Genomic DNA, 14,677 nt, shown 5'->3' with positions numbered 1-14,677 from the left:
TGATCATGGCAATGATTGCGTTAACTAAAAGCGAAACAGGTAGATGCTCGAGACTAAGAATCCGAGTACAGTTCAGTGAGCAACCACAACATATCGGTAATTCACGCACCACGACGGTCCTAGCGGCAACGAAGATTTCGGTCGAATAAGTGAGTGAGTAATCCTTCACCAGCGTTCTGTCGTTAATCGATCCCCATATCTTCATCTCAAGCACCTTGACCATGAACACTTATCACATCTGCTACATACTCTGCGAAATTCTCAGAGACATTGTCGTACGCCCTTGAGAATGTATTGAATCTCGACTTCGACCGAGACGTATACAAAATCAGGCCATGGGCATAGCTCCGCTGGACCAGCAGGGTAGCAGCAGCAGCGGACCCGCACAACACTGGCCGGATAGATTCACTAGTGCCAATGACACTAAACTTACAAGATGTCTGTTTTTGCCCCCTCGGTACGGTGGTTGGTGACTGTCGCTGTTGCGGTGCAGACGCCCTTTCAGGCTAAAATCGAGGTGGAGGACGTGCGGATACACGATTGGCCAAGGAGGATGTGGTTGTTGTGAGCAGAGATACGCTTGTAATTGGTGATAGGGGAGGTGAAGGTCGAGTTTCGACAATGGATGGTCTCGCATGACAGGGGATGTGTTGGGTGAGATTAGTCCTGCGGTATGGTCGGACTGATGGTCAAACCAGGCTGAAAGAAGCGTTGGGGTTCGCTTATGTTTCACAAATGGGAGGACATTGTTGTGATCTTCTCCCTCGCAACAGTATTATTGTCGAAGAGCAGGTAATGCCAGCCATCCGAACCAACGCTTCCTGGCCGATACCGTCTCTGTCTTTCGTCTCTTCAAATTCACTGGCCTGAGTGAGAAAATGAAAGGCAGGTGTCATAACGGATGTTCTTTTGACGAGATTAGACTATATTCCCGTTGACGAGTAGAATCCTGTTCCTTTGCTGTCGTTCTACAGCAATGCGTCCATTTGTTACTTAGGCATGGACTGCGTGTTGGCAGGGAATCCATTGAGACTGAGAGAGGATAAGCTGTCTGGAGTGTTGTGAGAATTGACCTATTTCTGTGATTGCCCGTTTACGAGTTCGAGGTTGGCCCCTCTCGGCCATATGAGAAGAGCGGCTGGTGCAGCCATTACATCCTGGTTGACTAAAGGGCAATATCGCGCTCGAGAATTTCGACGGAAGAGAATTCTTGGATGGATGTGGTGTTGCGTGTGGTGCCGTCGATGTTGTCGTCGAAGACGACGTCAGGGCCCGGAGCCCTGGGAATCTCGGGGCGCACCAAATCCAAGCAAAACTGCCGTATATTTGTCTGCCATGTTGCTGTATCTGGCCAGGTTGATCTCGAGCAACATACTTCCAAGCGCAACAAGACTCATTTTTCGAGTTATGAACTTGTGTTGATATGGCAATAGCTGTTCAGTGGCGCTCAGTGTGAGTTTGGAAGTGCTAATTGTGGTTTCATCAATGGGCAGGTTTAGCTCGGGTTCATGTCCCAGGCTTTCAGCGCCTTTCATCTATCCCTCATGCAGGCATTTCAAAATGCGCAGAACTTTGTTGTATCCAACCCTGTCTTTTCACACCAGAGTAATCACTACCAATCAGGCCTAAATGGTGGGTTTCATCCAGAATTCCGAACGAAATCTAACCATTCTACTCAAGGCATTGAAATTCTGCGAGAATCATCTGCTCCAGAGGCAACCTTTGATTCTGACTCAAGGCGATATGCTCCCTCATGTTTTCCTGGAACTCGATTGCAATACATCAAAGACATTCTCAATTGGGCCACCGCCCAATCTGCATTCCCAATTTATCGGATGACTGGACCCGCGGGTGTAGGCAAAACTGCTATAGCACAGACCTGCGCAGAGGAGCTCCGCTCGCGGTGCCACCTTGGGGCCTCCTTCTTCTTTACGGTCCACGGATGCAGCGATTACTCCCGCTTTTTCACATCCATATCATACCAGCTCTCATCAAAATCACCTGACTATCATGAAATTCTCGACAAGAAATTGCGACTTGATCCAACCATCGTCAGGAAGCAGCTGCGGTCCCAATTCAGAGAGCTGATTATCGAGCCCATACGAGAGCTGGAGCTAGTCGGGAAGCCAGTTGGGGGAAGAGTCATCCTTGTTGACGGTCTTGACGAATGCAAGGATAAAAAAGCTCAGAGAGAGATCATCGACGTTGTCACCGCCTCGGTTGCCACTTGCACCACTCCCTTCTACTGGGCATTCTTCAGCCGTCCTGAGCCTCAGATTGAGGCTGCATTTGCAGATCATAGGGTGACATCCCTGTGCATCTCTACTTTCCTCCCTATCTCCCGTGGTATCGACGGTGAGATTGAGCTCTACCTCAGATGTGGCCTCCAAGACATTCTTCGTCACCGGGGGATTACCACATCTGTTCCCTGGCCCTCGGAGCAAGTTATACGCACACTTGTATCCGCAGCACAAGGGTTGTACATCTATGCAGCGACTGTCCTTCGTTTTGTCGGACGAACAGACACCCAATACGACCCCCAAGAACTGCTACATATAGTCCTAACAGCTTCTTCCCAATGCTCCTACGGCAGTTCGATGAGGACACCCTTCGAAGAATTGGACGCCTTTTACACCCTCATTTTACAACGTGTGCCAAGTGGGCTCCTCTCTTCCATTCAACTTTTGCTCTCCTTGATGGTGCTTAGGGACTTAGACGGCGAAGTTCTGACAAGCATACGTCTCTTGAGCAATATGCTCAGGCTTACAGAAACTAAAATGAAATTGTTATGTGGCGAACTGGTAGCGGTCGTCCATCACGGTATATCAAACTCAAATCAAGGCTCGAGCTCTCTTGATACGACCTCACATTCCCGTTCGGCCTCTCCTGCGGTTGTATCGTCAATGGAAAAAGCGTACGCTCGAGAAGGAGCGTTGGGATTTTACCATAAATCATTTTTTGATTTTCTCTGTGACCCAATTCGTTCGGGTCGCTTTTGCGTCACTACCCCGACAGTTTGCAACAAGTTATTCCAATATCTTGTGGAGCTCCAAATTCACTACTCGAAGTCCTATTCTTTCCGAAGCAACTGTATGTAAAACATATAAACTCCGTGTACCAATTGATATGTATGCTTACCGGTATGCGCAGGCGGCCTAGTTCTAGCGGCCAATGAGTCTGGCACAAACCTTGCTGACGTTCAGCATGAACTTTCCTGGCCTTTTGACGTGGAGCTGTTTAATCCAATCATGAGGGTCATCGTGTTTGAAGCCATGGGCGGAATTTTACTTGACAGGTTCTTTCCCTATGATAACCTGGATAATCAACTGCTTTCGAGATTTAGCCACATGGACCATCGTAAACAACTGTTCATCCAATCATCCTGGGTTTTCAAACCAAATGTCCTTACATTAGGCTTGAATTTTGGTTACAAGTGTATCATAAAAAATGTGCAAGAAACAATGCTGTGTTCGACTATACATCATGACATGCTCAATTTCGACGCTGAAAAGTTTCGAGAGGTGAGTTCAATTTCCATACCACCCGCAGAATATAATATAAATGGTCGTTCAGGGTATTTCAAGGCTTGAAGCGGCCCAAGTTATCCAACGATACCAACCAAGCTCGACAACTTTGGATCTTCCCCTCTTTCGCTGCGATTCTGATGGTAATGCTTTATCCGGGCTATATATCAAAGGACGGGGTCAGGCGAGCACATTCTGGTATTGGATTCTGGACCCTGAGATGAGATATTTCCGGGATTTTGAGACAGTAGATTTAGCTGAAGGCGAGAGAATATTTAGAGAGGAGAACTTTGAGTTGTGGGATGTTGATCTGGCAGATGATGACTGGAGCTCGTCAGGCTATCCATTTTCAAACGAATGTCAGCCCAGCGACGATGAAATGTAGTAATGCTCTGTATACTTACTACTAAGTATTCAGTCCACCATATCGTCTTTCACAATTCTTTATCTTGTCTCCACCGTTTATTCGGGTAAAACTTGCGACAAGTCTACTGCTGAAGAATAAAAGGCTCGATGATTTTCTAATGCCCTTCATCAGCATGGTCAGCGAGCTTTTTCCCGCTTCTCAGCACTGCCTGAAGCTAACCCTCAAATCCGGGTGTATTGTTAGCTCTATTAACTTCACTTTCATATATTTCGCGATTTAATAGGCCTCAGGAATTCTTGATGTACTACCCAATGCATAATACTTGGGTGACAATGAACCAACCGCAGGTGGGCGCTGAGTGCTGAGTGCTGAGTCGTAGCCTACTAGCCAACCTCGCCTGTTCTACACTCAGAATTCACGCCGTATTTGTACTGCCCTCTCTTGCTAAGTAGGTATTGCCACCAACAAAACGGACGTGGTTTGAATTGTTATATAATTGTGAGCAAGCAACTCGCAAAAACAAATTAATGATCCTTCTCTCTCAAAGCATAATACCTCCAAGGATACTCAAACGTTCTGAAATAATTTCGTTCTAAGTGTCGAAATACAGGGGCCCGGGGTGTACATGTACAAGAAACGTCCTGGCCGTCGACGTCAGGGCCCGAAGCCCTGGGAAACTCGGAATAAGCAAGTCCAAATCCAAGCGAAACTGCCGTATATCTGTCTGCCATGTTACCGTGTCCCCACGTACTATCTGGCCAGGTTGATCTCAGTGGACATACTTCGAAGCACAACAAGACTCATTTTTCAAGTTATGAACTTGTGTTGATATGACGATAACTGTTCGGTAGCACTCAATGCGAGTCTGGAAGTGCTAATGTGGTTGCATTGATGGACAGGTTTAGCTCTTGTATCCCAGGCTTTCAGCGCCTTTCATCTATCCCTCATGCAGGCATTTCATAATGCGCGGAACTTTGTTTTATCCAACCCTGTCTTTTCACACCAGAGCAATCACTACCAATCAGGCCTAAATGGTGGGTTTCATCCCGAATTTCGAACGAAATCTGACCATTTTACTCAAGGCATTGACATTCTGCGAGAATCATCTGCTCCAGAGGCAGCCTTCGATTCAGATTCCCGGCGATATGCTCCATCATGTTTTCCTGGAACCCGATCGCAATATATCGAAGACATCGTCAATTGGGCTACCACCCAATCTGCTTTCCCAATCTATCGGATGACTGGGCCTGCAGGAGTAGGGAAATCTGCTATAGCGCATACCTGCGCTGAGGAACTCCGTTCGCAACGCCAACTCGGGGCATCATTCTTCTTTACAACCCAGGGATGCAATGATTTTTCCCGCTTTTTCATCTCTATATCATGCCAATTATCATCAAAATCCCCTGATTATCATGAATTTCTCGACAAAAAATTGCGACTTGATCCAACCATCGTCAGGAAGCAGTTGCGGTCCCAATTTAGAGAGCTGATTGTCGAGCCCTTGCGAGAGCTGGAGCTAGCGGGAAAACAAATTGAGAAGAAAGTCATCCTTGTAGACGGTCTTGATGAATGCAAGGACAGGGAAGCTCAGAGAGAAATTATCGAGATTGTCATCACCTCAATCTCCGATCGAAGCACTCCATTCTACTGGGCGTTTTTCAGCCGTCCTGAGCCTCAAATTGAGGCCGCGTTTGCAGATCATAGGGTAGCATCCCTGTGTATCTCTACTTTCCTCCCTATCTCCCGCGGTATCGACGGTGAGATTGAGCTCTACCTCCGATGTGGCCTCCAAAACATTCTTCGTCGCCGGGGCATTACCACATCTGATCGACCCTGGCCCTCAAAGCAAGATATACACACGCTCGTATCCGCAGCGCAAGGGCTGTACATCTATGCAGCGACTGTCCTTCGTTTTGTCGGACGAACGGACACCCAATACGATCCCCAAGAGCTGCTACATATAGTCCTCACAGCTTCTACCCAATGCTCCTACGGCGGTTCAATGAGGACACCCTTCGAAGACTTGGACGCCTTTTACACCCTCATTTTACAACGCGTGCCAGATGCGCTCCTCTCTTCCATCCAACTTATGCTCTCTTTCATGGTAGCTGATGACACAGGCGATGATGTCCAAGTAGGGATACGTCGTTTGGGCAATGTGCTCCAGCTTACTGAAAGTAAAATGACGATGTTGTGCGGCGAATTGGCTGCGGTTGTTTATCGTACCAAACCTTGTGGTATATCGGTCACAGATCACGACTCCAGCTCCTTTAATGCGACTTCCGGTCCACATTCAGCCTCTCCTGCACAAAGATTTCCGAAAGCGGTGCTAGCTCGAGAAGAATGGCTGAGATTTTACCATAAATCTTTTTTGGATTTTATTCGTGACCCCACTCGTTCGGGTCCCTTTTGCGTCACTACTCCGAATATGCGCAACAAGCTCTATCATCATCTTGTGGAGCTCCAAATTTACTACTCGAAATGCTATTCTTTCCAAAGCAATTGTGTGTAGTAAAACATTCAGCCTCCGTGTATCAATTTACATGCTTACCGATGTGCATAGGTGGCCTGACTCTGGCGGCTATTAAACCTAATGTAAGCATTGCCGATACCCAGTATGCACTTTCCTGGCCTTTCGACTCGGAGCCGCTTAATTCATGCATGAGGGCCATTGTGTTTGAAGGCACGGGCGTAATTCTACTCGACAGGCTCTTTCCGTACGAGAACGTGGATAATCAACTGCTTTCGAAATTCGCCCTCGTGGATCATCGTACACATCTGTCCATCCAATCATCTTGGCTTGTCAGCCCAAACGTTCTTACCTCGGGCTCGATTTTTGGTCTTAGCTGTATCATAAAGAATGTGCGGGGAACAACGCTATGTTCGGCTACACGTCATGACATGCTCACCTACGACGCTGAACGGTTTAGAAAGGTGAGTTTAATATCTACGCTATTTGAGGTTATGTTACAAGTGAGCCTGCAGGGTGTTTCCAGGCTCGAAGCTGCCCTAGTTATTCAACGATACCAACCAAATTCGACTGTTTTGGGGCTTCCCCTCTTTCGCTGCGATCCCAATGAAAATCTTTTATCTGGACTGTACGTCAAAGGCCGGGGCCAGATGAGCACATTCTGGTATTGGATTCTGGATCCTGAGATGCGATATTATCGGGCGTTCGAGACAGTAGATTTAGAGGAAGGCGAGAAAATCTTTCAAGAGGAGAATTTTGAGCTGTGGGATGTTGATCTAGTAGACGATGACTGGGGTTCATCAGGCTCTACATTTCCGGATGAAATTGAGGTCAATGACCGCACTGTGTCGTGGTATTCCGCAGAGTCGCTGTCTTTTTCAACCAAGATTACATGAAACCTGTTAGGCTGATTCGAAAAATAATAAATACGTCACAACCCTATTCGGTTAGTTCTCAAGTGGACACTCAAGTACTCATTGTTGGATATTGATGGTCACCGTAATTCGGTACTTGTTTATCATATCTCCAACTTGTATTCGACTCATACTCCTGCTCAAACTAGAACGAGTACTAGTACACAACCGAACATGGCCTCGAGTATTGTTCAATGCCCTCCTCCATCAGTTCCCTTCATCTTCTGTCGAATATTGTACTACTTTGACACACCACATGCCATCGGAAATGCATTAGATTTTGATTCCGGTCGAGGGATGTATCTACGGTATTTCACGCTGAGTGTCGGAGAGGGTAGGTTGCTTTAACGTGGTTTGATGTTGATCTCGCAGAAGAAATGATTATCGAAGAGGTTGACCAGGCACTCTGAGCGTGCCTGACGACCTTAGTTAATGTGATCGGGTCTGTATAAAGACGCGAGGGGTACTACTGCAAGGATAGACAGATGTCAGTCAGTCTACTGTCACGATGCATTGAACCTTGGATGGACTCTTACTTTGTCAGCCATCTAGACATTTGACCATCGCATGTCCAGGGCGCACTTAACGGATTGTTGATCGCTTCTGAATTCAATCACCCGGAATCTAGTACCTGTTTCCACGGATGTCAAAATGGAGTGCACTTGACATTTTACCTGGTCTACTGCCAGTGTTTTCGCTCCAAATTGGAGATATGTAGCTTTAACACTGGCATCATGGCCTCGATCAGACCTGGAATGGATTCCGCGACAAGCGCGACATAACCTTGTTTACTGACGAGTCATCCATGAAACCGACGTCAGGAAAACTGTTGCCACTTTCCTACCCAAGCACTAGTACGTCCGCCAGTCAAGCTTCAAGGTCCAAGAGGGATTCTTTGCCCTCACAGATCCTTACCCACAACCGCCAGACTATCCAAAGATAACACACGAGATGTCATGGCCAGTGTGATTTGCTTGGGCGTCAGGCTTGCTACGTAGGGAGGGCCCCTTGAGAGATCTCAGTGACAGCGGCCTGATTAGGAGTTGTACCAGAACTTGGAAAGTAATCAATAGCGACGTCGATCTAGTAGTAGATCGCTATGAGGTTTCTCTCCTTCAAGTTGGACTTCGTCGTCGACTTGTAAAAATTGAATCATTGATAGGTCAGAAAAAGTTTCATTCCTTCTCAACGACTTAAATTACTTTGCCAGCATATCAAGCTACTAACTGTCAGATTGGATCCATTTAGTCACAAACAGGTTGCAGATCGCCTATGAAACGTTCTAGGGTAAAACTCAGAGTCCTATATCACTTTTATCAGCGAGAAATGACCTGTGGGTCTTAAAGCGTAACGGGTGGCCGCTCCAGCCCTTGAGCCTCAAAATTCAAAACCCCACCCCCGATCAAATATATAACTCGTATGTAAGTATCTTTATCTCAATCATCATCGTTTGCTCGGCTTTTTATCAGCTTGTCAGTTGTCTTGCCAAAATTTTAGACCTTGACTGATGGGTGGTTTTCTTCTGGCACTTGACATGTTGACTTTGACGATAGAACATTTGATATTAGTTGTACATTACAGACAGAGTATGTTCAGTAAATGGACAGCAGTTGATTAGTAAGAACAAGAGTATGATTTTTGTGGTCCGACGGAGAAAAGCAAGATCTGGGCTGAGTTATCGTCATCATCACCTCCATCACGAACCACCGTCTTGTGATGTCGGTGCTGCCAACCTCAACCCGGTATGATTGGTTCTGGACAGGGAAGGTCTACGTATACAAGAATCGCTAGTCGTGAAGCAGTCACAGAGAAGATAGCGATCTTGACATTGGAGGTCGTGGCCAAATCACGGTCTGACTCGGTCAATCCGGCCTTCAATCATGTGTTGGTGAAACGGCCAAGGTCCATGCCGGAAACACAGATGTCCAAAACCATAGCGAGTGTCGCATAGAAAGAGACCCCTGTCTCCTTGAAGTCAGCAACGACTGCTGGGCATCTCTTTTGATAGGTAAATAAGTCATGATTATGGTGTAACGAGATCAACTCACATTTTTTGAGGGATTTTTTAACCATTGATAGATATCGGTTGAATCAGCTAGCAGTCTAGCCCAGATAGCCAGAAGCAGGCTCAAATCAGATTCGAGATGTGTAACCACATCAAAAACGAGTTTTGAGAGACATATTTGTGTGGTGCTAAATTTATCGCCTTTGCCAAAGCACATCTGTGTCGCATACAGAGTATACGCAACCTCGTCCCGTTTTTCTGATTTCATTAGCAACAACATAAACGAGGCGGGAAGGTACTTACTATCGAAGGAATCATACAAAGTGCGTAAGTGAGCCACGGGTCCTGTTAGTGCCTTTATTTATATGGCGTAAACAGTTGAAGGCCATGATAGATATGGAAAAGCTTACTAGTTTTTGATGTGAGAAGCTCGACCGTGTGTGCCTCGTGCCAGTCGATGCCCCAACACGCAACACAGTATAGACAAGATGTGTTGGATCAGGGTTCGACAGCCGCCCATTCTGGTATTGTCATGTCAATTCATTACATAGAATGCAATTGGAGATGTCGACTAACTGAAGTGGAAAGCCTGGAAGCTTGTTAGACATTTTCTACTAACAAGATGCTATCAAGAACTTACTCCCGCATAATAAGATCCAGTTCGTGAATCCGGCTTGACAGCTTCATTAACTCCGTTTGTGCCAGGCGGGTTTGAACGACAGTGAACTTGGAAAATTCAGTATGAAATGAAGCCAAAACACTATTGAGCCGCATTGCATGTTCGGCTAGTGCTCGTATCGCGTTCGCATGGTCGGAAGAAATCTGGAAAATGCATGTGTGTCTTGTCGCGGACAGGAGGGTAGTCGTCTTACCCTCATGAAATTCTGAAGTGCTTGCATCGCTCCGCCACCAGGGGACGTTGTGACCATCGGTAATATAGTGCTGCAGAACACTAGCAAAGTCAACGCGGGTAAACATGTGTGGCGTATTCATGCACGCAGGTCACTCACCTTTCAAACGACCCGAGATGTTGCCCGCAGTCATTCGCAACTGCCAGAGAAGCTCAGAAAAGTCCTAAAATGGTATCAATTAGGAAGATAAAACATTGTTGTATGAGTAAAGATGTACCCTTTGCAAGCTATCCCATCTCGGCCTGAGAGGAATAGTCAAGCTCAACATGTCGATTGAATGAATCAACTTCGCTATGGATTCGAATTTCTCCATGATGTCCGGCAATAACTTGGTGAACGCTCTGCAGGCGTCTTCCGAATCCCGTTGGACATCCGTGTTGGTGAGGATACGAGCTGCTTCGCTGTAACCAAGAACCCTCGATTTAGATGAAGAAGACATGGGGGATAGGTTTCAAATTGAGCGAGAGTGGACTCTTAAAGGGTTTGAAAAGGACATTTCCCAAGGTGCAGTAAAGGCAAAAAAAATGTTTGACCGGAAAAGCGAGCCAAGAGAGCTAGAGCACGGATAAACAGGAGGGCTGTGTCATCCTGTCTATTCCCTGGACCCGATCTGTTGATGGACAGCGCGACCTCGTTTCTTGGAAGATCTATATTGGCATGTTGCCGAAGTGTTATTACGATACTCTACTGCATCCGGACCATCTCCAAAGGAGATTTTTCGAGTGCTGTCATGAACTCTGAGTATTTGTGGTACCCCCATGAGCCTCTTGACGCAAACGACTGGATGCCACATGTTCTGATGATGAGTGCAGTACGAAACGAGTCCGCGTTCCGGGTTCGGATAAGAAACGGCGGTTTAAGAGGATGAACAAGACGGGTGCATAAGGGAGTATGGTCAAGCGCATTTGGCCTGAGCAAGCATGAGTAAGTCCCCGGGTTGAGCCGAAACCGTCCAATTGATTGCAACACTTCTGCCACTATACCTCAATTGATCGTCGTTCAGTAAATCTTCTTCTTCTGATTGTTCCAACCTTCAGACTGTTCAGAGACATGAAATTTCTCGATTTTAACTGCTTGAAGGACTCTGTAGCCTGTCTGTAGCGTATGTACGAAAACTTTCTTGACTTTTTGCCGGCACCCGGATCAATCTGTTATAAAATTGAAATTGAGATCTGAGATCGGGGGTCTGGGGAACGGATTCAACGGAACGGAACGCTAGTCCAGATCTCATGTGGACTCCGTCAAGTTTTAGTGTTTCATCCGCTCCTCACCTCAACGAATCGTAATTTGACCTATAGGAATATGGGTCAATCCATTAGCCCCGGCTCGGCCCAGGTTGCAAACGAGAATTATCATCACCCCTCCAAGTACTTCTATGTATTCCATGAAATCAATTGGAAAATCATCAAATATCTCATCCGAACCTTCTATTCGTCTCTGATTATCACTTCTGGTCAGAACCCAATATTTCTTCCATCAATGGCCACCAGACCCTTCACTTGGACTTTCAAGGTACCACCGGTCGTAGCCGATTAGACACAAGCTGACTGCTGGTGACTATAATGATTGACCTCGCCCGCTGTCTTCGGGAGACTGATTTCCAGTTGACCGGAAGTGCTCCACCCAAGAATTTACCGTCATCGGTACACGATGCCCGTCGCGCATTAGTGATAGGAATGGCTAGTCTCATGATCCACGATGCTGGTGGAAATCTACTATAGGTAGACGTATCGCTATCCGGTGGGTCTAAAGCTCACGGCAGAGGTAGCCTTCGGGCGACTCGAATTTAGATTGCAATGGAACTGCCAATAAGTTTATTGCATACTGCGGCCAAGACACAAAAGAATGTTGCATCGTCCTTTACCTTTCTATTGAAAGCCATCCTGTCTTCTTCAACCTTTTTAATTTAACCCGTAAAAAATCGACAGGGTAGTACGCACATGGAGTTTGACAGCGAAAGAATTTGCGCCTTCATCTATCCAATGTTTCTATCCAGATAAGTGGATCAAGGAAGACAATTTCATCCTGATCCCCCTCTATTGCCCCTTTCCTGTGATATTGTGGAATGTGCCCTAGTGGGTGGAACCAAGGCGGGCCATTTGAACAGCGGGCTGTGCACTGCTGTACGTACGGTACGCCTGCTAGAGGTTAAACTCGAAAATCCATCTGTTCCGGTCTATTTTTCTCGTTTTCGGTCTAGTGTGCTGCGGAGATGTAATCTTTCGCTCGGTACCCCTCGCCAAGGGAAGAAGTGCGGAATGTTAGTGATGGAAGTAAGTATCATTCCGTTGTGCACATTGTGGAGATAAGCGCCGGTAAATCCCGGTGTTTGCGGGTCAAAAAAAGAACTTCCATCACTATATTGAAAAGATGTTCAAGTGCTTCCCTGATTCTCGAGATTCAATTCACAATAGACAGCATAGAGCCCGAAGGCAATATGTGACAGACTCTGATTCTCGAAAGGGGGAAGAAAGCTGTTCATGACAGAGCACTCGAAATTTACTCACTCAACGTACAGCGTGTCTTCGGAATACGCGGCCTCTCCAATGATACCAGATGATACTGAGATGATACCTCTTCGTAATTTCTGTTCCGTAACTTTCAGTCAACTCAAGAACCGATCCGTCAACAGCAGGGCCATCAATCATGTACATGTCATGATGGAACAGAGTGAGGAAGGGACGGAATCCGAATGACAGTCGGCATCAATCACCGACCGACATCACTCCGGACAAGTGCAGTACAGTGCCACTGCACGTAGAAGGACGCAAAGCTTGAGCTTAAAACCTGACTCGCCTCATCATTGGTTATGAAATTTGATCCAGGATGATAATTGTACGGTACCGTCAGTCCCGGAGGGACATATACTAAAGTTTCCGTAAAGTCGCCGCAAACACTAGCCCTTTGACAATCCACAGCGAAAAATTTGCCGGAGATCGACTCCGAAATCTCCTATACCCTTTTCCCTGCTATTTGTCCTGAAGGGAAAATCGGGCATGATGATTTCAATCTTGGTCAGATTTTGGTTTTATGTCGCATCCTATCGTACCTACGTAAATCGTGCATATTTTGCGCTGTAAAACTCGAAGATTTTTCTCATCGGTGCCGGTCGGACACTTCGGGAGTAAACTAAGTATCTCTATGGATTCACTCATTGACACACTGCCCGGGATATTCATTATTTTATTCTCGGTTATCATGAGGAGATAACCTTTCCTTGGGAGCCGAGCCCCAAATGACTTACTACCTCTTCCAGCCTGATCACGACAATAATGACACCTCGAACAAACAAACGATCTAACGTCACAAGCTGGCTTTATGAAACAAGATCAGTACATAGGTTACATTACTAATAGTACATCATGGATTCGGAATATCAAAAGTGTTGACGGAAAGAGCGTCAAGTACAGACGAGACGGAAAGTAACGACAAATAAAATGCAGTTCAACTTGCAAGGCGTTTGGTGATACGGAGTGGCGAGTTCAGCGAGCTAACGAACGTCCCTATGAACCAGCGAAACCCTTGGTTCCACTGGATTAACATTCCAGGTGCTTAATAGGAGCGGGTGGGTGGCAGGAACTGTGGGCATGTACACGAGGTTCTTCCCGATGACTGCCAACGTAGACAGTACCAGCCTCTTCAGCCTGAGCTAACATGAACGGTGGTAGATTCGCCATTCCTACTTTGACTGCCGTCGTTACCTTGACCTCATTTTCATCCCTATCCAGAAGCATGCATGTAATGCCGCTTCCATGTACAGCCAGCGCGACCATGCTGTTGGGCCGTTTCGTCACAGCGGCCTTGGTCAACACGCCAGTCCGAAGGTCAACGAGTGTGATGGCATAGGCGCGGGGTGGAGTGCCTAGAGGACTAGGACTAGCATGCGGAGTGTCCCACTCTGGAATCAACTGACGAGCGCCCCACTCGACTGCTTTGTCAAACGTTGGATCCTGTGATTGCAGCCAACGATGAGCATCTCGACCTAATGTGGTATGATCTTCGATCACAACCCAGACGTCCTTTGTCACAAACATTGTCCCAACGAGTAATAAGAGCATAGAATAAGCAATGGTCGTGGAATATAGCAGAATCAGCCCAGCAGTGACGGAGCCTATAACCGTGACGATGAAAAAAACGATGATGAGTACGATGCATATTCCGACGGCCCATCGCTTGAGACTTCTCATCTCGGGGTTCCGATAGAGACCAGAGGAGTCACGATACAGCCAGTGGGAGAGAGCCACAGACTTGGGGCCAATGATGGAGAGGATGGGCTCCGGGGGGCGAGTAGGAGTTTTGCAAAATGTGACTGGAATAGCATGGACTAGTGCCTCGAGACGCTCTGTCCCTTCTCTCGGCGCGATAGGTTTTCCCCACCACCTGTACTCGTCAACATCGTCGTCGGCAAGTTTACATACAGCAGCGAGAAGGGCAGCGTTGTAATATCCTTGGTTCAACTCCAACAACCACGCAAGGTCTGCCCAGC

At 46.9% G+C, this 14,677-nt stretch overlaps 5 protein-coding genes across 5 annotated transcripts; 3 read left to right on the top strand and 2 right to left on the bottom strand.

Annotated features, from left to right (window-relative positions):
• Positions 1–1,544: 1,544 nt before the first annotated feature.
• On the top strand, positions 1,545–3,909 carry AGABI2DRAFT_121220 (hypothetical protein; the record flags this gene model as incomplete). Its single annotated transcript, XM_006455228.1, has 3 exons — positions 1,545–3,090; positions 3,151–3,521; positions 3,574–3,909. 3 exons carry the CDS (start codon positions 1,545–1,547, stop codon positions 3,907–3,909), a joined length of 2,253 nt encoding a protein of 750 aa, XP_006455291.1.
• A 928-nt stretch (positions 3,910–4,837) lies between these two features.
• Positions 4,838–7,257, top strand: AGABI2DRAFT_121219 (hypothetical protein; the record flags this gene model as incomplete). The annotated part of the gene is made up of 3 exons (XM_006455227.1): positions 4,838–6,395; positions 6,455–6,825; positions 6,877–7,257. The coding sequence occupies 3 exons, from the start codon at positions 4,838–4,840 to the stop codon at positions 7,255–7,257; spliced, it is 2,310 nt and encodes a 769-aa protein (XP_006455290.1).
• Positions 7,258–9,019: 1,762 nt separating this feature from the next.
• On the top strand, positions 9,020–9,387 carry AGABI2DRAFT_187709 (hypothetical protein; the record flags this gene model as incomplete). The annotated part of the gene is made up of 2 exons (XM_006455226.1): positions 9,020–9,276; positions 9,326–9,387. One exon carries the CDS (start codon positions 9,020–9,022, stop codon positions 9,224–9,226), a length of 207 nt encoding a protein of 68 aa, XP_006455289.1. The 3' UTR covers positions 9,227–9,276; positions 9,326–9,387.
• AGABI2DRAFT_209713 (hypothetical protein) lies at positions 9,365–10,630 on the bottom strand (the record flags this gene model as incomplete). Its single annotated transcript, XM_006455225.1, has 8 exons — positions 9,365–9,538; positions 9,584–9,635; positions 9,691–9,801; positions 9,857–9,869; positions 9,921–10,102; positions 10,153–10,232; positions 10,291–10,354; positions 10,409–10,630. Coding segments are annotated over 8 exons (897 nt in total), but the record flags the coding sequence as incomplete, so codon positions are not given.
• Positions 10,631–13,871: 3,241 nt separating this feature from the next.
• Positions 13,872–14,290, bottom strand: AGABI2DRAFT_194916 (hypothetical protein; the record flags this gene model as incomplete). The annotated part of the gene is made up of 1 exon (XM_006455224.1): positions 13,872–14,290. A coding segment is annotated over exon 1 (378 nt), but the record flags the coding sequence as incomplete, so codon positions are not given.
• Positions 14,291–14,677: the final 387 nt, after the last annotated feature.

Source organism: Agaricus bisporus (genome assembly GCF_000300575.1).
Source record: "Agaricus bisporus var. bisporus H97 unplaced genomic scaffold AGABI2scaffold_10, whole genome shotgun sequence".
NCBI lineage: Eukaryota > Fungi > Basidiomycota > Agaricomycetes > Agaricales > Agaricaceae > Agaricus > Agaricus bisporus.
Note: the sequence above shows the minus strand (reverse complement) of the source record. Positions and strands in the feature narration are given on the sequence as shown.